Consider the following 23,820-nt stretch of genomic DNA (forward strand, 5'->3'; position numbering starts at 1 on the left):
TTATCAATCACGTGCATATATTATTTTGATTCTAAGAAGGCTGGCTATCATTTTACAGCATAGCAAATGACACTTGTAGCTCAGATACAGTGGTAAAACATAACTAGTTACGTAAGTACTAGTTCTTAAAAGGCTTTAGCTAACCTTTATATGTAATAAACAGCTTGATTTGGAGTATTTTCTTTAATATGAAAAATGACCTCCCACCCACGTGAAAATCCAAATTTTTGTGGTTGAGAAACAAGTAATCAATTGTTTGGGGGTTAATCAGCTTTGCTGTCTGCCCTTTTGCCACCAAATAAATAAATAAGTAAAGTACTGTATGACAACAAGTATTGGAGAAACTAACGCCAATCAAATACAAGCGCATATTTATAAACCTATCAGCATCTAAAGCTGCCTTTGAGGTGATAATAGATTGAATCGATTGTTAGTTTTTTAGGTAAGTTAAGTCTTTGTTTATTGTTGTGCTGTGGCATTCTTGTTACAATGGAGTTTAAGTGCATGGGTTGCATACTTATGATGTAGCCTCATGACATGTCAAGACGATTGTGAAATTCGAACTGTTCCAGACCCTTTTTTCTCCCTACCCAATGACAAATGGATAAAAGCTGTCTGGCCACGCGAGACTATTAACAGAGCTGCATTAGAATGTGGTGTGCTTCCTACAACATTTAAGGACAAAGTTGCTGGAAAAGTTGCTCCAAGCTCTAAAATGGACCAGAAGCCTTACCTTACTGAAGATGAGGAAAACGAGCTGGAAAAATTTGTAACTGATTGTGCTAAAATAGGGTACGGAAAGATGAGACAGGACATGATGAAGATTTTTGAGAAGCACATGGCAAACAAGGGCCACGAGATGTGCAAAGGTATGTTGAATGGGTGGTGGAACCGTTTTATAAAATGATGGGCACAACTGAGCCTGCGGGAGGGTGATTCTTTTTCTGTTGTACATGGGTCTTTTAGCTCTTTGTTCTAAAGGAGAACAGCTCCTGGCCATACGCAGATGCATCTACACTAACTTTAGTTTTTGCTGAGTACGGGTGTGACCAGCCAAATCTGCAAAAACCCACACATCTTTCAAATTCCTGTTTGCTAATTATTTATAATCTTCTTAGCCAAGTTTATGCTCTGGCAAAGTTTCAGCCTTATAGCAAGAGTTCATAATAATTATTAGCAGTGTGTTTGTACAGAGCATACTGGTAGTTAGACACTCTCCCCCATATGAATATTATGAACTCTTGCGTATAGCTATGCCAAAAACTTTGTGAGTTACAGCTCTATAATGTATATAGTAAAAATATTAAAATTTATTTGTACAGTAACTATAAGGAAAGTAAATCACAGGTGCTTACTAAAACAGTTTTAACTTACAAACAAAATGACATACAAGGATGAATTTTTCACCTTCATGTTTGCCATGAATAAGGGAAGCAATTATTGGATAAGTTTGTCCTTGAATCACTGTACTTCACTATGTAAAAAGACAAAAAATTAAGTACAGAAAAATCTATCACGTACATTTCAATGTAATGTAAACAAATACTCTTAGCTTGCATCTACTACAACAAAACATAGATTTTCCAACTTCTCTTGAGTATGCAAATAAGTGACCAAATTTTCAAAACCAGGCTTACATACAAATACAAATCTTTGAAATTGATCAACTGTAGCATGACCTACCAACATGCTATAGACCTAAATTTCCATACAATGCTTCCATAACATTACACAATTGCAGGTGAAAATTTGAATCTGATGGAATATTCCTACATTGAGTTATAGTTTCTCAAAAGCATAAAACTGGACGTGTGTGGAAGCCTGGTTTTGTCAAATTCGGTCGCATAAGGTGTTATTCAGGTTTTTGTTGCTAGGCCCTTTCTTCATTGTGCACAAAGCATTTTAATAACACACACAAATCAAGTATTTCACCCATACTGTAAATTCAGGCTTGTACAATTGTGCCTAGTTTTCACAGATCCAGTCATTTTCTTCTTTGGATTTATTGCTAGGCTTAATGCTCCAAAACCTTCTAATTATTCTTTCTGGAAATTCTTTTTTATTCACCTATTATTCTCAAAATTATTCCCTTATCTCCAAAATTATTCCTGAAATTTGTGCTAGACACAAGCATCAAGACTCACAGTAGTGAGTCGCATGGCCAAGACACTACAAAGTACATGCCCATATAAAAGACACACAATCACTACTGTGAGTTATTTAAATGTAGGTTGATTTTGCAGTATTAGTCCTGGATTATGCAACATCTCTCAATAGATTTGTACGATGTTACATGCAGGGCCGCCCAGAGAAATTAAGTGGCCCAGGGCAAAGAGTTAAAGTGGGGCCCTTCACCCAAGTTGTAAGGTGAAGACAAAAAAAAAAAAGGTCACAACCTGCTGGCAATGACAATAACTACCCATCACCAACCATATCTCCTTATCTATAAGCTTGCTACGCTGCTCCTCTGAAGAATACTGTGACTGCTCTATTAGAGTATTTAGATCTGACTGCTCTATTAGAGTATATCGATCTTTTAAAAAGGTATTCAGGGCGCCCTTCATGGGGTATCCTGGGGCCCCTTTCAGGCTGGGGCCCGGGGCAAAATGCCCCAGTTGCCCCCCTGTGGGCGGCCCTGGTTACATGATAAAAATCTTTAGGAGTTGTCATCATAGTCTTGCAACCTTGTTTTTGCACATGTATCACTTTTTCTCTACCTTATGTTACACCTACCATCACATTATACACAATTTGAAGCATATCACCAACTTTTTAGTCTAAATTATTTAAAACAGTAGTTCATAAAAACACTTTTGGCAATGTTGACTAGGGTTAATGAACATACAGCATTTATATGCAGCTCAAAATAGCCTTTATATATACACATGGAAACACTTGGTACAATGATAATGTATCAACTCTCTCAAGTAAGAGGTCAGCGGTTCGATTCCCACTCATTTTTAGACTACCTTTTTGGAACACATTTTTATGAAGCATTTTTCACTGCTCTGTTGGGGTATTTCAGCATTCTATTAGAGTATATCGTTCTTTTTCACAGTCTCAAGGCCCACTCCAGGAATTGTAATTTTGGCGAGATATCATTCCGAGGGGGGAAGGCTAGGCCCCCCTTAGCAGACAAAGACAGATGGGTGCTTCAACCCCCCCATCCCCCCCCCCCCCCCCCCTTGCCACTGCTTATGATAAATGTGCACTAAACAGAATGTACAACAAAATTTTCTTTTCTGCAACACCTTTTTAACATGTAATAAAGGCACTTCCTGCTCACCTACATGAGAATTTCAAGTGATGTGATATTAACTTGTTTACATCAAGTGCAACCAATATGTGGTGTATGTGTGTGAACATGCATTTATAGTTCTTGCACTTTTTGTGTGTATCTTGTGCCTGTATGATGTAAGCATGTGTATGTAGTGAAATAAAAACAGTAGTATATTGTATGTAATCTTTTTTTAACCCTCAGCAAAGCATCTGCTCTATGAGTAGCAAACCAAGTTGAAAAGTTGTCCTCAGGACACTATGGCCACTATGGCAGTGGCCGTAGCAGATTTATTCATTGAAAAGTACAGAATGATTGATAATAATAATAAATGTGACTGGATTTGCAAAAAGGGGTCTTCCACACACATCCAATTCTATTAGCTTGGCAGACCATAACTCAGTGTTCAGTTAACTGATAGGCCTGACATTGTCACCATCCATCACGCTGTGTTAGTACTCACCACCTACCAAATGTCAAGTCAATAGCTTTTTCCAATTTTAAGTTATTAATCTTCAAAGTTGGTAAATAGGTTGTGTGTGGAAGACCCTTTTTCACAAATCCAGTTGCTAATAGAACAGCACTCAATAAATACTCTATTAGAACAGTCATTAAACAATATAACTAAATATGTACAAAACAAATCCAGATTCCAGATGCAATGTCAGAGTTGTTATTTCAAGATGGTGACATTCCCCTAGATCACCTAGAAAAGCATGCTTTGTGAAGAAGTGCTTTACACACAACTTTGATAACCCTGACTATAACCATTACTTGGCCTGGTAAGCAAATCACAGTAATTTCCACTGGATCGTGTCCTAATAAACATTAACAGCTACTATATAGGATTGTATGCTATATGCTCACCACTTATCAGCAGATTTGTGTTTCATCATACACCCCCAGGGCTTGAACATTGAGTCTATAAATTATATAACTGACAAAAATTCCGAAAACACCTTTGTTGTAAAAACAAGGCTCATCCAAGAAATATCTGTAACCTCATGTAAAAACAGCTCAGCTGTAGAAGAAGACTCCATAAAATTAACTGGTAACAATATCTGGAGCGGCCAAGAATCAATGTTACTACAGCTGACTATGATTACCAAAGATTTACCAAGTCCATGCAAAAATAACTTGACTGTAAAACAATCAAATAAAAGTAAATGGCAACCGAAACTGCTGATATCTGAAGTGGCCAAGAATAAAAGTTAAGTTGATACAACTAACTACAATTATTAACTTGCAACATTGAATCTTAATCATTGAACTGTGTTCTATATATATATATATTATTCACCCTTGCTACATCATAAATTAATCCTTTTTAACTCTATTTGGCTTATAATTTGGCCGCCTTCTGTTCTTTACACTGACTATTGAAAAAAGCAGCCAAATTACCAGCCAATTAGAGTTACAAAGAATTAATCTAGGATGTAGTTAAGGGTGAATGTATAGAACACAACCGAATGATAAAGATTCAATGTTGCAAGTTAATAATTGAAGTTAGTTGGTTGAACCAACTTAGGTTTTATTCTTGGCCATTTCAGATATCAGCTGTTTTGGTAGCCAGTTACTTTTATTTGCTTGTTTTACAGCCAAGGTATTTTTGCATGGGCTTGGTAAATCTTTGGTAATCACAGTCAGCTGTAGTAACATTAATTCTTGGCTGCTTCAGATATCAGCTCCTTCAATTACCAGTTAATTTCATGGAGTCTTCTACCACTGAGCTGTTTTTACATGGGGTTACAGATACTTGTAGTTTCTTGGACATGCCTTTTTACAACAAAGGTTTTTTTGGGGCTATTAAATACAATTTATAAAAATGACTGCTATATTAGAATTATGGGCTTGAAGTTGAATGCTCTATTAGGGCAAGTAACTGCTCTATTAGAGTAAATGACTGCTCTATTAGAGTATCTCAATCTTTTCAACCATTTTTATGCTTGCATTGTTTCAATAGTGATTTATGCATCAAACTACAAAGAAAACTTATAATTTTTCACTTATTATTCCTAAAATTCATTCAATTATTCCGGAACATTTCTATTTCTTTTAACTAGCTATTATTCCCAAAATTATGCCGACATTATAGACACATGCCTATTTATTTCTTGAGAGACTTCTCATGTACAGGAATTCTTAGTACATAATAACTCTCAAAATGATTTAGAAATGTGAGCTATATTAGGCAAGAATTTTGACATTCAGTTTACCATTCCCATGAATCTCCGTAGTTCAGCTTCATTACTAGAATGGCCGATGTCTTCTGTGCATCTCGTTAAATACCATGATGATCAATGGCATGACCTAGAAATTAAAGTGAATCGTGTTTTGGGAAAATTAACACTTATCAGGTTATACAGTAATTCCAGCAGTTTTTATTTGCACCAACACTTCCTGAAACCTATTATCATGCTCTGTTGGGGTAGTTACAAACATCAGGATATCATCTATGCAGCATACATAGCAACAGATAGGCTGCCATTCATCTGATGCTGAAAAACTTTGGGTGCACTTGATGTACTAATCTTAATGGTTATTTGTTGAAGCAAAATCATCTGTATGATGTGAAAAATGTGATTAGTAGTCTAGATTCTTTGACTAGTGGGATTCACCAAAATCCACTATTTGTGTCAAGCTTACTAAACATTGCTGCACCTGTTAGCGTGGCAAGAGTGATGTCAACTTTTGGCAATGGGTGTACCTCTCATAGGACATTCTCATTCAGTGGTTTCAATTCTATACATAAATATTCACACTGCCCCTGAAGCTTTTGGCAAAACCACCATTGCCTCACACCATGATGTGGGCTTTGTCTCCGAGATATTACTCCATGATTCTCATTGCATTTCATTTCTGTCTGCTGTTGGCCTTAGAGTGAGAGGAAAGTTTCTAGGAGTACTTAATGCAAATGGTTGTACATCTGATTTCAGTGGGATTTTATTATTCCTGTGCCTAAACTCAAAAATAATGATGGGTATTGTTTGTTAAACAGAAGAGATTTATGTACAGTGATAATATAGTTGTTTGGAATACAGAAATAGTGATTTTTTGTCTGGTTAAAAAAAACTTTAGACCCAAAAAAGTGGTTTTCCTTTCCATATTTCACTCTCATATTGATTTTCCTTTGCATACTATAAAAGGGTATTTTTATCAACAGACTCTATGTGGGACAATAACTTCAATGCCTTTATAGCTGGAAATCCTAGCAAATTGTTCTTCCAGTTCTTCACGAAAACTTCTTTCTATGTAAGAGTGACAGTTAACTTACCCTAGACTTTCAACTGGGAGTGATCTGGGTTGCACAGTAACACATTTGGCTACTGTAAACTATCCAGGCTGCTTCATGTTGCTTCTGATATCACAATAGCTTTGGCCACAGAATCGACCTTAAATGTTATCACTTTGTCTCCAATGACTACTTGCAATACCCAGCTACTATCCATTGTCTACACTAAGTCAACAAACTTAACTGTGTCGAGAGCTTACAATACTTCATGTTGAATCTGTAAGTCTGCTTCTCATCCACAGCAGTAACCATGTGGTAACTTAGCTGGAGTTTGAGGCATTACTGGCAGTTTTCGTCTTGGGAGCTACACACATGCACATCGTATAAACTCATATTTTTTGTTTTGATATAGTGATCAAATTTGTCAATAACCTTCTTGTATTTCATTCTATTGTGTGGAGATACAGGTGGTGTCCAAGATTTTTTCACCTTCTCCTTCTAGGCAGTACAACAGAGTGCAAACGTGTTGTTATTCATCATTTTCCACTTGCCCTGACACCTGACAGTATTTTTGATATCGCTGTTCCCACTTTGAAAGCAGTACTGGAGGCTGTACTTTCAACAGTTCTGATATCATGTAGAATATGGCATGGACAATCACATAACTAGTCTTATTCTAACTAACATACAACATACTGTAACTATTGCTACATGGGTCTTGCAGCAGGCAGGCAAGCAAGCAGATGAAATACAGGTTAATTTCAAACTACTGTACATGTTCATCAAACAACTTTTCGTTTCTACTAATAAATTCCAGACTGATAAAATTTATCACAACACTGTTTTGTAAAGTGCAAAAAATATGAAGTCATATAATTGCTTACAGATCCCTACTTATTAAGAAGTACCATACTTAATGGTATGTTCAACAGTATTGCATATACTTCTTCCTTTATTACAGGGAAAAAGCAACAAAGTTAAAAATATCATTGAAGAAGGTAAAATTGAAGCAGTGGTTGGACGAATACATCACATAAATCCACAAATAAGCAAAGGCAATTTAAAAGAAATGAAACTGTCTACTGTAAGTACCACCATCATTGAAAGTGACAAAGAAGTATCTAAATTAAATCATCATGATTTTATGGGGTGGCTAATGAGAAAACAATTTTCCATAGAGGATTGTCAAGCTTTCAAAGGTACATTATAATTTATAATGACAGTAAACCAGTGTAAATAACACTACTTAACAGATAACAAAGTAGATGGTGCCACATTTTTGTCATTAAATAAAGATGAGTTGAAGGAAATTGTGAAACCATTAGGGACTGTAAAGCAACTGCAAAAACTCCAAGATCAACTGCTTGGAAAAACGGTGAGTGTCTTGTGACATATACTGTACCTGTTCTACAATAGACTGCAGAAGTTGCTGAAAGTAGACTGGCAAAAGCTATGTAAAATGACTAAAATGCTTATCAGAAATTTGTTTTAGGGGCATGCATTGTGTGGAATAATTATAGCCTCATATTTCTGGTACCTTTCATTCCTTTGATGCGAAACACTAATGATAAATTATCCCATAAGCAAGTGTAAGTACAAGACTGAATTTTACAAGCTAGTAGATAGCTAGATATGATAAAATGTACTTAAACAAGGGTGCCTAGTACTAAAATTTTTTTAAAAAGGTGTGAAACAAAGGAGAACAAAGGTAAGTCCATGATACATACATTGTACCATTTTTGGCACTCTAACAGGTATGTATGTGTTGGGGGGCAAAGTGATGTCTAACAGTCAAAAAATCAAGCTCTTAGCATTAGCATTTGTGACCCTGTCTGCAAAAAGGGGTCTTATAGCCTTTTCAATTGCATGTACTTGGCTACCTGTAACTTGACTTGTGAATGTGGTACCACCCTCAAATTTGGTCCTCTTATACCCCTAACATAGCATTATGGTGTGGTGTAATATGGAGGTGATAGGTTGAAACCATGAGGAGTTGTGAGTAGTCAAACGTGACAATTTGGAAAGGCTATAAGACCCCTTTTCGCAGACTGGGTCACATTTGAGTTATGCCTGACTGAAGGTATCAGGTGGTTAATCAAGACTCACAGTAGTGAGTCATGCGGCCAAGAAACTACAAAGTGCATACCCATATAAAAGATGCGCAACCTCTACTGTGAGTTATTTACACGTAGGGTCGGTTTTGCAATATTAGTCCTGGATTATGCAACATCTCTCAATAGATTTGTATGGTATTACGAGATAAAATCTTTTGGAGTCGTCATAGTCTTGTGACCTCGCTAGAATATAACAATAGGCATATTTACACATATTTCACTTTATTTTTCTACCTTATCTTACACCTACCGTCACGTTATATCAGTCAACCTACCCGTGTTTGTGCAGCCAATCTAGCACTGACACTATCTGAATCTGGTTTGCCCATACGCGTATTTCCTTCGATCAAACCTCTAATCCCTACAATATCTTTTAAAGACATGATGTGGACACTAGCCCCAATGTCTAATAAGCAAGTTGTGAAAGCATGCAGAACCATAAGTTCCCTAGGGATGACATTTTAAGCAGAAATCTGTTAGATTCCATTTAGTGCCACGCCCCATGCGAATGTTTATATTCACCAGATGTCTTATAAGCAAGGTGTGAAGAGTGTTCATAATTGCTAGATGCATTATAAACAAGGTGTGAAGAGGTGTTTTAAGTATAATCTTCTAACTCTATGTAAGTTTTAACAGATTAACCACAAAAGTAAGTTAAATACAAGCATATAGGGCTTACCACCTCATGTAGTGTGCACGATGGAGCTTGTGTTGTGGCTTTCATTAACTGTTATGCACATAATTATACCATGGCACAACAAAATTTTGTAATGGAATGTTGTTTGCCAGTGACTCCGTATGAGTTTCTGTTGTGGCTTTCAAGTTTTGTAACAGATTGTTGGAATGTGGTTCGTGGTTTGCTGGTGATAGTGTATATGAGTTGGGGTTGTTGCACACAACTTGCAAAATATTCAAATTTCATGGATAAGATGGCCACAAAATTCATGAAGCATTCTTGCCTTATAGTCAGGGCCGGCCTTAGCATTCTGGAGGCCCTAGGCAAAGTTAAATTGGGAGCCCCCTACCCCTAAAAGCAAAGTACTGCCCATTTATTGGGCCTTCAATATACATTTATATGCTTGTTATGCAAAATAACATGGACTGCACAGAGCTATGCTAGTTATATGTATGTATGGCTGCTGTTTTAGCAGCTTAATGCTATCCTAGCAGTGTTTATATAAACTATACATGTATCTTCCCAGTTCCATACAGCCTTTTCTAGCACCGTACGTATGGCAGTCTTGTTCCAGCTTTTCTGCTTGTCTTGAGACCTTTATGTTCAAAGAGTCAGCACAACTTCGAGAGTCAGTCGCCTGATCATCTTCATCATGAATGGTAATCTTCCATCAATGTAGATACTACAGCGGCACTCAGTTATACCTGGTGGGTGTAGTATGGGTATATTATCTATGGTTGTACCAATCCAGAGTGTGCGACGAGAAGCATGTGCCAAAGGATAGTCCTAGTCAAGAAAACGGCAAACAGGTAGAAATGGCAAACAAAAATCTACAACAAGTCATAGCTAATTTGGTGTACACAGTTTCAAAGTAATCTATAACTCTTGTGCAGTTGGTCATGGTACAAATAGACATCAAGAATACACGTCTTTCTGGATTGTCTAAACTGGTCACTGCATTGTCTTCCATTTATTATTTTTCAAATACTTATGATCACGTGATTAGGAATATATTGCTGATATTGTGATGATGTAAGTGCTTGTTCTTATAAGTTACATGAATATTCATAGTCTGGGAATACTTAAAACTGGGCTCTGGTAGCTGTATGGCTGCATAGAAGGAATTCATATGAATTTATAGATGTGCATGCAATTTGAAGCCTGAGGCCCCTTTTTTGGAGCTTGGAGGCCCCCTCAGGCCTAAGGCCCTAAGCAGGCTGCCTACCCTGCCTAAGGTTAAGGCCGGCTCTGTTTATGGTAACATACAACAGTGCTATTACATGTAACACAACTTTAATCAACATCAACATCAAGACATTACTAAAAATAGTCTTAACACCAGTGATGATTTTTTGGATGTCTGCATGACGATGCAAGATTAAGTGAAACCTGTAAAAGAACAAGCAGGAACTAAACTTTACCTCATTAAATAAATTAAATGCACATGTAACTAACCTGGAATATCGGTTGCAGCACCAAAAACATGTACACTTGCTTGAATATCTGACGACACAATCCAATGGTGGATTCAGGATGGGAAATTTGGGGCAAATGCCCCCCCTCCCCTCACCTTGTGGAGGAGCTGGCCATAGCTAGCTATTTCTGATTACAGTACTAAACTTTGTCAGGCCAAGATTAGTTTTGCTATAAAACTCATGAAAATATGTACATTTTAGTATCATTTGGCTGAAATCAAAGCAAACCAGCCAAACTAGTTGTGAAATTGTTACCCACACCGTCATGTGTACTAAGCGCCTTCAAAAAATAATTATCATGTTGGTGTTGTTTATTAGGAATTTGAAGCCTTTTGAACAGCTTTTAAGACTTCACAATCATCTGTAAAGGCCAAACTGGCTAAATTCAACAGTGAGACATTGTAGAGAGGTGAATATTTGCTGCTTCAAAAATGCAACAACTAACAAGAGAATCTGGCTCCTACAGCTTAGCCTGTTTGTGCCCCTCCCCTTGCCAGCTCCTGGATCCGCCGCTGCAATCAGCCTACAAAATCAACAAGTGGGCGTTAAGTACAATATGCCTAAAATATGGATACTGGAAGGTATCTTTATAAGCACAACATGTAAACTGACAGGGGTATTAGTTTGGTGCCATCATAACAGTACCCCTGATCCAGAAATAATACAAAAAACTATATCCTTAGTACATCATACATAGACCGACCTGGAAATTCACTACACCCTTGATGTCACTAAAGTCAATCCATGTACAGTCGACAATTGCGAACTATAAGAAGAATACACAAGATAACATAATTCCTCTGTATGTAAACTGACCTGAAATTCATGACTCCCTACTGGTCCCAAGTTATATGTATGTACCATGACCACATCCAACTGCTCCTGAATATACTATGACCACATTACCTGTAAAAACCAACAGGTGGCATTAAATACAACACACCCAAGAACTGCCACTTTTTACTCAAATGACACAAAAATAAAAAATAATCAGCTCTGCTTGGATCAGCACAAATTATGAGGCAAGTTCTGCAGCTCTCTGGAGCCGGGTTGGCTCCTGAACTGGACTGAACTTTTTTTTTCCTATTCCTATTCAGGGGCATAGACAGGAATTTTTTGAAGGGGGTTCGGATTTAAAGTAGAATGTCTTAAGGGGAAGGCCTGGATGCTTCCCCTAGACCATGTTTGAATAAAAATGATGCATACACAAAACGTGCCCTTAGGCAGTAACATTAAAAGGTGCTGTTTGTGCATCTAACTAGCTAAAACCTACACACTGCTGTTTATGCAGCTTAAAGAAACTATAAACCTATTGTAAAACCAGCTAATCTTCACTTCCAGACAGCATGCTGATAACCAACTTCAATTTCTAGTACACGGAAACCTCCATAATCGAGTCCCTTAGTTGACAATACTTCTTTCCAGCTATACATTATTGGCCCTCCTGTTGATGGTCAACTTCAGACTTGCACTCCAATATGTTCGAGACCGACATCACGTGCCCACAAAATGTAACAAATAAACAAACCATTCATCAGGTATTATACATCAACAATTCACAGTTTGTGCTAACCTGACACATGTATAACACGTGACGACCACTCAAGTTTAGCAGCTGCTGCCTTGTAATATGTCTCCATTGAACAGTCCTTCGCCATTTCACTCGCACCATTTCAACAATGCATCACATGCACAATTGATCACGTGATTCAATATATATGATTTGCAATGGTTCAACCTTTTGAAATACCTGTCGTTGAAACCCATATAACCCAGGTACACCTATATATAACATTTTCTTGGATTCAGCTTTAAACTACAGCATAACAAAATGTAGCAAAAACATTTTCTCACGTTGGCCACATGTTCCCCAAAAAACCCTCACCAATCATAAGAACATTATCCTGGTACACCATACAGCAGCTTTTCAATAATTAAAACAGAATGGACTCCATCAATTGCTGAAATGTATTCTGCCAATTAAAATAGGCTGAAAAGCATTGTATATGCAAAATTCGTATTGCCCTGAATGAATGCATTCTCTTGAGAAGCCTTGTCCATACAAACTTGACTGCAAGATCCAATGTGGAAAAAATTGTGTTTGAGATAGTATATCAAGAGTGTCATCCACTCGGAGAAGCATATCTTTGCCACACAGTTCAATCACTTAAAGTCAACACAAAATTGCTGACTAATATCTTTTTGTTGATAAATACCACAGGGCTAGCCCATGGACTACTAGAACATTGTATGACACCCTAACCCATCATTTCCTATACCAATTGTTCCATTTTGCATGTGAAGCAAATGGCACTCATCTTACCAGTTGATGTATGGGCAGTGAATCTCCTGTATCAATTGAATGTGTAATCAAGTTTGTGGACCCCAACTCTATTGCATCCAAGGCTATTATAATAGTCTTCAAAAAGATTCATAATAGACATCATTTTGCTCAAATGATAAATGAGGTTCCATTATTTTTATCCGTCTTTCTTGATCCATGGTCATTGTAAGAGTAGTGTGCTCAGTAGCAGTTTCAACAAGCAGTGTGTTTACTGATGCCGGTGACTCGATATTCTCACTAGGCAGGTGGCGATTATACCACATATTTTCAAGCATAATAGGTATATGTGGTAACCAGGAATTATGCTAGCATTTTGGAATGCTTATAAACCCATAATAGCAGGAAAATCTGCAAATTGCATAATTCCGTTATAAAAAGTTGAGATACTTTAATAGGGCAGTCAGAAACTCTAATAGAACAGTTACCAAGTGTTAATACTCTAATAAAGTGGTCACATAGTTATGAAATACTCTAATATAACAACAAGATAGATGGAAAGAGACCTATTTGAAGCTGAAACATCAATTAAATGGTATAATATAGGCATTATTGAATGAAGATGGTGACATAATTTTGGGAATAATGGACATTTCTCAAAAGCACAATTATAGCTGGCTTTTTGAGCACTGCTCACAACTACTTTGCTCAATTTTTGGAGCATAATAACTCCGTACCTAATTCTCACCGTGTGCCTGCTTAACAACAATTCCACATCTTCACCATATCCCAATATCTGGCCTGGCTGGCGTATACCCATGATTCTCCAACACGATTATGAACCGATTAACTAAGAGTGCTTGTTGCTAACAGGGTGATGAATCTCCATCACACCAGAACTTCATTCAAACACACAGTCAGTGTTTCCCTGTGACAAAATTCATTATTTTCTCTCACCATGTCTTGATGTGTAGCAGGTATTCTGGTCACTTGAACTAGACAAACAGATCCAATACTCATAGTTATCCCCAACTCTCCTTGGTCAACTGTGCTCATTGAATACAATATTTAATTTAGTTTAACTGTCCAACTCAACTAGTGTACTGAAAGTTAAAAAATGAAGTAGGGATCCATTACTACACCATCCATTTCACTAGAGTAATGAAGTAGTTAAAGGAAGTATCATTATCAAAATTAACTGAAGCTGTTGAATTACCACTTTGGTTTGACTGACTGGGTTGAACCAAATGGTGTAACTTAGCTTTTAATGTTAGCTAGTATTATTGATTAAATTACCCTCTATTCCCACTAACTTTGATTTTGTTTCCAGAAGAAGTCCTGCAACAAACTGGTTAACTAACACAGTTGGTCCATATACGTAGTTCTGCTTCTTTAGCAACACAAATATGCTTTGTTAAAAAGCGAACGAAGGTCTTGTGTATGCATATTGATCCACTGTCTCAATTATTCGTTGTCTTTTAACATGAAATAAACTACTATGTTGTAATGGTAGACTACTGGAGTGAACTCCTCACATAATTCAACAACCAACTTCCAAGTTATGTTAGTATATGTGACCAGATTTTACAAAACCGATCCAAATCACACATCAGGCAAAATCAAACTAACACCTCCAATGGATAGCTTCAGTAATGTACTAGTATAGTTTTGATACTCAGTACCACTCAAACTACTCGAGGCTAGTTTCAACAGGCATCTTTCTAGGGGGTGTGTAGAGCTTGAGTGGCAGTTTTAGACCTAGTGAAGGACCTGGCTTGGCAAGAAGCAGTCGTTTACTTGTGGACAGCCTGATAATGCTGCCCAAACGTTTTTTCTGCAGATTTTGCTACATATCAGCCACTAGGGAGCCAGCACAACCCTGTAATCTCATCTCTGGACTCCAATCACGGTCTGCCTCCATTTTAAGGTGTAGCCCTTGCCCACCCCATCACCTCTTTGTGAGCACTCGTGATACTACTTCGCTAGTCCAACTGCTCAGATTTTCTATCTTATTTGGCAGGAAACTCTGCAAGCAGCTACAAGTACTGGAAAAGGCCTGTAAGGTAATAGATTGATGTATCTTTTGTGTAAATTTCATACACGTGCTTGCTATCCTTGGAGAGCTATGCTGGCTTGAATTCTTTAAAACCAATTTTCTAATATGCGATTTGGATCATTTTTCCAAAATCCAGTCACATATGTGACTGGGCCTGCAAAAATAGGGAATTTGGGCACAGAATTTTTGCCTACTTTTTCAAACTTTCATCGCTCATAACTTTTTGTATCATTATGGTATGGCAATGCTATTTGCAGCTCCCAGTAAACATTTAATTGGCTTTATGGTGTAAGTTACAGAATGCAAATGTGACTGAATTTGACAAAACAAAGCTTCGACGCACAAAGCTTTGTTAGGAGATATGGCAATTTTAAGGAATCATTGTGTAATAACTTCCCAGTGCCTACAGCAGTGCAAACAAAATTTGCACCAATTGTTCATCTGTTCACTAGCTATCATTGAGTGGGTGCATACATTTCTGATACCCAAAATTTTGCCCTGTTTTGAGCAGCTTTTTTTTGAGCGGGTAATAATATCACGGGTGGTAGTAATAGGGTGGGAGGGTGGGGGTAGTAATAGGGTGGGAGGGTGGGGGTAGTAATAGGGTGGGAGGGTGGGGGTGGATGGTGGTCTTAATATACGGGTATAAAATGAAGTAAGAAGATGATTGGAATCCAGAGGCCAAGTTTGGGCTCTCCATGGCCCTCCATGGCCCTCCAATTACTCCAAATTGACTGAGAACACTATTGGCGAGCTCTCTGTGAAGTCCCAGCTCACTACACACCATTATCACAAAGCCATGGCCATTTAATGGTGCCAATCTCACACTCGTGGCTTTGACAGGGTCGGAAGAAAGCTGCTACAGAAACCAGACTTGCCAGTGCTGAAGGAAGTACACTGTGAAATATGATAGTGTATTAGACCAGCAATCCATTTCTGGTAAAATCGTAAGTTTGATTTTGTATGTGTGGAAGCCTTGTTATATGAAATCCGGTCACAAATATTCTGTTCTGGTACTGAGATATGACTTGTAAAGTGATGGGGTGTAGTTTGTACCCACATGCCCTATTTTCGCAGGCCCGGTCACATATTATATAGTTATACAATGGGCACGAGTGCTTTTCCTGATATGAACGCATGAGCCTGAGGGTCATTAGGCCTGAATACGAGTGCATTTATACAGGCAGAACACAAGTGCATGTTGTATAACTGTTATGTATCACTCACCTAATAGGTGGAAAGATCCTAGGCTGCAACTACATTTCTTTTATAAGGTAGAATGCTGATATCGATTGTGGCACCCTAAAACTAATGACATTATAATGTATCAAGCATAGCCTTGACCATACAATCACATGGCAGTGCCACAATCGATTGTTGTGCTGAGTATCAATTAGAATAACATTATTTTAAAAAGCAATTTGTTAAGGTGGAAGCTTCGATCAAACTAGTAAGGTATGTAAATATGTTTATATATATATATATATATATATATAAATAGAGTTTTACCTGCTGTGTTTTCCTCTTTGATCGCCATTGGCTGCTTTTAGATCGCATGTATAACATTGTAGTAACATTCCCTGTATGGTCCCACAATTGAATTTCGCATGTTAGGCTATATAAGAATTCAAGTAAGCAGTGTAGCATCTTGCCACCTATTAGGCCACTCCAAATAAATTCTCTGTTTCCAGTCCTGGACTCAAGCATATTTGCATGCAGGTGGGTGGTCCATTTCCATTATTTCATTATAAGATTGACAGCTTTTCAAGCCTTTTTTCTCTGCCCTCACACAATAAGAAAAAATCGGTCTGGGCACGAGACTAGCCATTGTTTGCCTGGCACAACCATAAAAAACTGCAAAAAAAAGCATGCTTAAGCTTGTTCTTCCCTTTTAAGTTGCAAAAATGGCACAAATGTGAAGTTTGTGCCGACTTGATAGCATTACTGACACGTGAGCTGACCTTGTTTCAAGATGGCTTTTACTGAGCCAGTCAGTATGCAAGAATAACCGGAAAATAACGGAATAATGGAATATTTAGAGCTGACAGTAACTACATGCGGGCAGTGGACGGGAAACAGAGAATTTATTTGGAGTGGCCTTAGGTGAGGTGTCATAGCAGCCTTAGCTGCTGGCACTTGTGCAATGTGGCACAAAACCACAGCCAGTGAAATATAAATATATTGCACTGTTTATAAGTTATAATACACTCACTGTGGTTAGTGCAGCAGTGCTATATACGAATTATAGCACTCGCGGTGCCTTTGAATTGCCCACGCAGAGTGGTACATCATTCCATAGTGCAGGACCAAAAAAAGACATAGGCTTGACCATGTAATCTAGTAATTAACTTTACAAGTTTAGCTTTATGGGGCCAACTACAAACAGTAGCATTCAATTCTAACTGCTCTAGCCACTCTTGGAATATACTAGTAACTGACTCTCTGTTTTCTGGTTCTCCACTAAACTTGGAAAGGAGTGGTAACTGCTGAGCCAACAGGGTAGATGTAAGCTGGTCAACATGAGCAGGTGTGGTATTGTTTACCATTTCACCAGCTATTATATGGTGGTTAACTTGAGCAGTTATATGGTTTATGTGTACTGTTTCACCGATTGTGTTCTTACTAAAGGTTGGTCATCTTGTACTTCACAAAGGAAAGGTGACAATGAAGAATTCAGAATGCCTTTTGCATAAGAGCAATACAGCATTGTCAACAAGAAAGGGTACAGATGACCCCAAACAATGAACATCAGTTTTACCACCTTTCACCTGAAGTAGCATAAATATCACCTTTTCTTCTAGAAATCTGTTTTGATGCTGTATCTCTTGCAGCTGTCAAATCAATAATGTCTTCATGGACTTCCCATTGCTTTCTATCTCTAGCTTCTTCCCTGTAACATTCTAATTCTATAGTAGTTTCTGTCTTGCTTAAGTTTTAATCATTACTGTACTAACTCCTGACATTGTTCCCTTAGCTTACTCACCTCAGTCTCCAGACTGCACACTGGGATTTCCATTTTGTGACCTCCCAATTAAAGTCCTCACATTTGTTTTTTCCACTACCTCTTCTTGTGTACTACCTCTTGAAGCTCAATTATGGCTTGTTTTTCTCTAGCTGAGTCTAAACAACTAGTCTCCTGTGAGTTATACTACATAAAGTGCTCTAAGCTGGGAATGTTTCTACCACTATACCTTCATATTTTCTTCCCAATTATCTCTCTCCTAATAACAGCATTCAGCATTTGCATCAGGTGTATCTCATTATTAAACTTCAAGAGTTTGGGCTTAAGTTCTTGCTTCTCTTGTCCAGTTTTAACCTTAATACAAAGCTGACATGGCAACTGCTGCTCTAATTTTTCTTCTTGGTTAGGACAAGACCCCATATGTAATTTTTGACTCATGTAATACCATCAAGATCAACTATATTATTATATGAATATTGTAGAATAGAGTACAGAGCATTATTTCAGCTTATTTATAGGTTAACGTAATTATGAGTTACAATCACAAGGCTAGAATAGCAGGTTTTACAGGTTAAAGTTTAATGCAATATCAAGTTCTAATCCAAGTTAAAGCTATTACTTACTCCATTTGTAACTAGCAAAGCCCTAAAAGGGCACCACACTAATTAACAAACCAAAATCACCACCATCAAAAATCCATACCACTCTATATAGCAGTCAGTGAAATACTCTAATAAAACAATTTTAAAATGTAACACAATAAACGATTGACCCTTGAGATACCCGTGTCTATATGTACAACAGCTATTCTGCCACACATTGGAATTATTTATACATGCTGAACTGTCCAATAGACTGTGGCTGATTATACTGGCATAATTTAAAGCATAATAGGTAACCAAATGCTTCAAGCATAGTGCTGGCATACAATAATAGGAACAATTTTCAAACAATTAAATAAAATGTGCAATACATGCACTAGAAGATTATTACAGCTGAAAACATGTATTATGACTAGACAAACCATTTCTAGGTCGGTTATTCACACTTCACGGAAATAAGATCAGTTTACTCTAATAGAACAGTCGCTTACTCTAATACAACACACAGGAACTCTAATAAAACAGCCAACTGTCAATGATTTTCAAAGCATAAGTGTGAGCACAATATAGGCTTGATTATTAGCACTGCCCAGAAATATAATGGGTAAATTTTGAGCATAATGGACGGGAGCTTAATTTCCATTAAATTCAGGTATATGTGACCTGTTGAGGAAAAACCAGCTGTTTTCGCAAAATCATCTTTTTTGTTACAAAACTGTATTGAAATAAAATGGGTAAAAATATGCATGCTACATGAAAACTCTATGCACTCTATAACCCCATTCGTATGCCCTGAAATTGAGCTCAAATCAGTAAAACTAAATCCGCCTGTTTATGGAGAGTAAGAAAATCTTTGTTTTGTGTTTGCACAGCAAAGGATACATGAGTTATGGGCATTTATTTATGATGCAGTAAAAACAACATTCACTGTCATCATTTCTTAGTTGAAATAACCTTCTTCTTTGACAACCTGATGGAGGAGTACAGGGAAAGCACTATACTGTGATTGATTTGCCATTTTATGGTGCACAGATTGAGCCAACACCTGTAATTTATTTCGAATATTTTTGCTTTACATATCTCGAGTTTATCACTATTCCAACTGTCAAGTTCTATAACTCCAAGACCGTTCATCACAAGAGGCTAAAACTTTGGCTGTCCTCTCTTTTGGTACTATAGATTACAGAGATGCAATAAAATATAATTTCAAGAATGTATGAAAATGGTCAGTTTTTGCTAAGCCGATCACATTATTATTGCATTTTCATCCTCTGCAGGCACTGGTAGCATAGAGGAATAGCCACCAACATTATCCAAATCATGCACTTTTTCAGAAAATCATGAACCTTTCCACATATAAATAACAGTTAGACATTGAAACACAAGGTTCTACAGAATTTAGAAACCTGAAAGGCCCTGTGTTGTGGCACATGAGCAAAGCCAGGGCACTACAACAGGGCCTGAGAGTTAAATTCCTTAGAACCCTGAATTTTGATGTCTGACTAATTTAGACCACAGCTTTTGTTGGACCTTCACTGCTGCTTGTTGTACTTCCACAGCTTCTTGTGACTCGAGAAATGTAGTGTTAACAAGCCCATTACACCTCATAATGCATGTTATTGTTATGTAGTGTTGTTTTAGTACAGACTTTTCTTTTTAATTTTAATTTCACTTTAAAACTATATTTGTAATTTATCTACTAAAAATATATTTTAGTCCAGAAAACTAAAACTACACTACATGTGATTTTAGCAGTTTATGTAAATAATGAAATTAAGTTTCAAGTAAATTTTTGATATAAGCTTTTAGTTTAGTGTAAGTAATTTATCCTAACTAAAATGTTAGTTTTCTACTAAAACAACACTAATGTTATGGCACTTGCTTTCCAGTTAAACTCCCATGGATTGCCACTGTTACAGGCACATAATTATATAATTGCCATGTTTTGTATTGCCCCAGAGACAGGGATCTATTGTGAAATAGAAAAAGGGATTTACAAGATTTAGATACCTGAAAGTAGCCAATGAAATTAGAGTATTTCATCTCGCTGAGATCTAATTTATATTAACACTCGCATGACATGTATTTTTATAGTACCATCATAGAGATCTGACCTTTGGTGACTTTTATGGCCATTTTTGCATAGAAATTTGATCATTTCTTTCTTTATCTCCCTGAGGCATTACTTGTGACCAGATTTTACAAAACCAATCCAAATCGCACATCAGGCAAAATCAAACTAACACCACCAGTGGATAGCTACACTATCATACTACTAGTTTTTACCCTCGGTGCTACTCAAGCTACTCAAGGCTGGTTTTAACACACATCTTTTTCTGGGTGGTGTGGAGAGCTCGAATGGCGGTTTCTAGCCTTGTGAAGGGTCTGGCTTGGCAAGAATCAGTGGTTTGCTGGTGGATAGGCTGACAATGTTGGCCAGACATATTTTCTGTTGAGTTTGTAACGTATCAGCAACTAAGAAGCCAGCACAGCCTTGTAATCTCATGTCTGGACTCCAATCTTAGTGTACCTCCATTTTGAAGTCTACCTATTGCCACCCCACCACCCTTCACCCCTTTGTGAACACTTGTGATACTGCTTCGCTTGTCCAACTGCTCAGATTTTCTATCTTACTTGGCAGAAAACTCTACAAACAGCTAAAAGTACTGGAAGCGGTCTGAAAGGTAATAGATTGATGCATCTTTTGTGAAAATTGCATATGTGTGCTTGTTATCCTTGGCAAGTTATACTGACTTGAATTCTTTAAAACCGTTTATCTATAAACTTCTAATGTGCGATTTTTAACATTTTTCTGAAATCCTGTCACAATTAACTTGTTAAACGTATCTTGTTGAACTAAACAGTTTAGTATTCATAGGTAATTTTATTTTGAAGTGATCATTTTATTAGCTGCAAAATTCTTTGAGTTTGCCTGCCTGTATTACATCTAAAATCATAAGAATTACATCAGAAGCATGACAGTTGAGAGGTATGTGACTTTTGTAATGATACGCAACACATGCTGTAGTGAAAGCTCCACTCATATTTCCCCTTACTAATGCTTTACTATACACATCCCCTATCTTCATTATGCCCAGTAGCTCCAAAGTACATTGATTTAAAGTTTCAACCATAGTATAGGGAACCATAGTATAGGGAACCCTAATGCAAAATTCATTTAGAACCAGTAATGTGTAGTAAGTGCCCAATCTCTCTGTCCCCTTGCCCACCTTGTGTTTTCTCTAAGCTAGCAGGGGTGGATACAGGGGTTGCATTGGTTTTGCCTGAAACTTGCTTTGAAAATAAAGCACCCTGAAATCAATTTACATACATTACGAGCACAGAAAGGTGGTTTGCAGACTATAGTACTAATAGTAGCCAAATGTATGTAACTGCAACTACAGCGGTGCAAGACTATCAATGACACAAAATCTATTACAGCAGTCATCCAGCTATACTTTAATAGAGCAGTCAGTTATAGTTATTCTAATACAGCAGGCATTATAAATGCCTGAGAGTATATATTATAGAGTTCTTTGTCAATGTAAACAGCTGAAAAACATCATGCATCCCTTCTAACTCCTGGTTTCCTTCCACTGTGGAGAAAAACAGTATCACTGAGTATAGGCATAGATTCTCTTTGGCCTACAGATGATAAATTTTGGAGGCAATTTTCAGCGTATAGTTGCAGTAGATTGACATTGCTGGTTTTTCATTGTTTTTTTGCTTGTTGTATAGATAATTTAACTAATTAAGCTATTTTTGTAGCTTTTCCTTTCACCTAGTTCAGACCCCTGAAATCATATGCATCTATGTTGTAACCCAATACATGTCAGAATTGCCATGCAAGTTCAGAATTGCCACTTCTAAAGAGTGACAGAATAAGCTTTCTTTAAGGTAGCACTGAACCAATTAAGTCCAGCTGCACAAAGCAATTTGTTTCAACCCACACGCTTAATGAGCTATTTTAGGGTGCCCCAAAACTTTACTAGCGTACAACTTAATCTATCCCTAAAATGCTGTTGTAACAGTCTGTAATGCTTTAGTTTAGCATACAAAGTTTTATGAAATAATGCATCTTCATTTTACATCTTTATATAACTCTAACCAATTTTTAAAATATCTTGGCCAATGAACAACCTATCACTAAGCCATTTTGGTTCCAACCATTTTTTCACCTTGTAGAATGATTCTAAGCTTTCCTTTTACTGATAGCAACATGAAAAATAGTGAAAACGCACACCTGTGGACTACAATATTGGCCAACAACTCCGTCAAGTCCAAATCATGGAAATTCTATGCATACAATTGTAGAGTAATGCTTACCCGATGCCAATAACAAAATTAATTTTGATGGTCTGTGATGATAATTTTGAAGTTATTTAGCAAGAAGGATGACCATGTGGCTAGTCAAGGCACACTCCATATAACAGAATAATCCCACAATTGCAGCATGCTTGCAGAGTTGTGATGAGCTAATATTTTTAAATGTAAATAATTTTAGTATAGTTGTCAACAACAGTTAGTCCACTGAGATGCTTTGCAATTGCTTATAATATTCATTCAACAAGTTCAGCCAAATTGTTACTAAATACAATCTCAGAAGACTAAAATATTAATATTTTCTTGTCAGGCACATTGTTTTGCTTTTCTTTCAGAATTGCCACTGCTAGTGATGGATCATAATTAATGCGACCGAAGTTCGGAAATTACCTATATTGCCATACATGGAATAATTAGAATTTTAATGTTTAGAGTGATGTGTTTAGTGAATGGTCCAAATATGTCAAAAACTTACTTGTAATTCAAAGAATTGAGAAATGATTAAAATAATCAACAAGTGCATAAATTGGCACCAAGGAGCTAATTAACTTAATCATTAAATAATAAATTATGCTTCAAATGAGCCCATATGGATGATTTTCTAAAATTTGGTCACAATTAATGCAACATAAAGTAACTATAGTGTTTATTCAATCAAACTAGATTTCAGAAGGATAATTTTTCAAATTTTACCTGTGGTGCATACTCCCAGACCTAGAGAATGCTTTGTATGCTGAGTGTGCTCCCACACTTGTTGAGTAACTCCCCTGAGTAAATATTAGATCTGCCCCTATTATCTAAACCTGAAATACCCTCTAAAGA

General features: G+C 37.1%; 1 protein-coding gene across 1 annotated transcript in view; it reads left to right on the plus strand.

The window, feature by feature from the left end:
* The first annotated feature begins 532 nt into the window (after positions 1 to 532).
* Positions 533 to 23,820, plus strand: part of LOC136252838 (interferon-induced very large GTPase 1-like) — a 28,470-nt gene continuing 5,182 nt past the window's right edge. Inside the window, exons 1-6 of the mRNA XM_066045414.1 lie at positions 533 to 869; positions 7,012 to 7,121; positions 7,471 to 7,708; positions 7,763 to 7,884; positions 7,926 to 7,963; positions 10,051 to 10,108. Coding sequence (XP_065901486.1) covers positions 533 to 869; positions 7,012 to 7,121; positions 7,471 to 7,708; positions 7,763 to 7,884; positions 7,926 to 7,963; positions 10,051 to 10,108 — 903 coding nt within the window. The remainder of the gene's footprint in view (positions 870 to 7,011; positions 7,122 to 7,470; positions 7,709 to 7,762; positions 7,885 to 7,925; positions 7,964 to 10,050; positions 10,109 to 23,820) is intronic.

The sequence above is a fragment of the Dysidea avara genome, chromosome 4 (genome assembly GCF_963678975.1).
Source record: "Dysidea avara chromosome 4, odDysAvar1.4, whole genome shotgun sequence".
NCBI lineage: Eukaryota > Metazoa > Porifera > Demospongiae > Dictyoceratida > Dysideidae > Dysidea > Dysidea avara.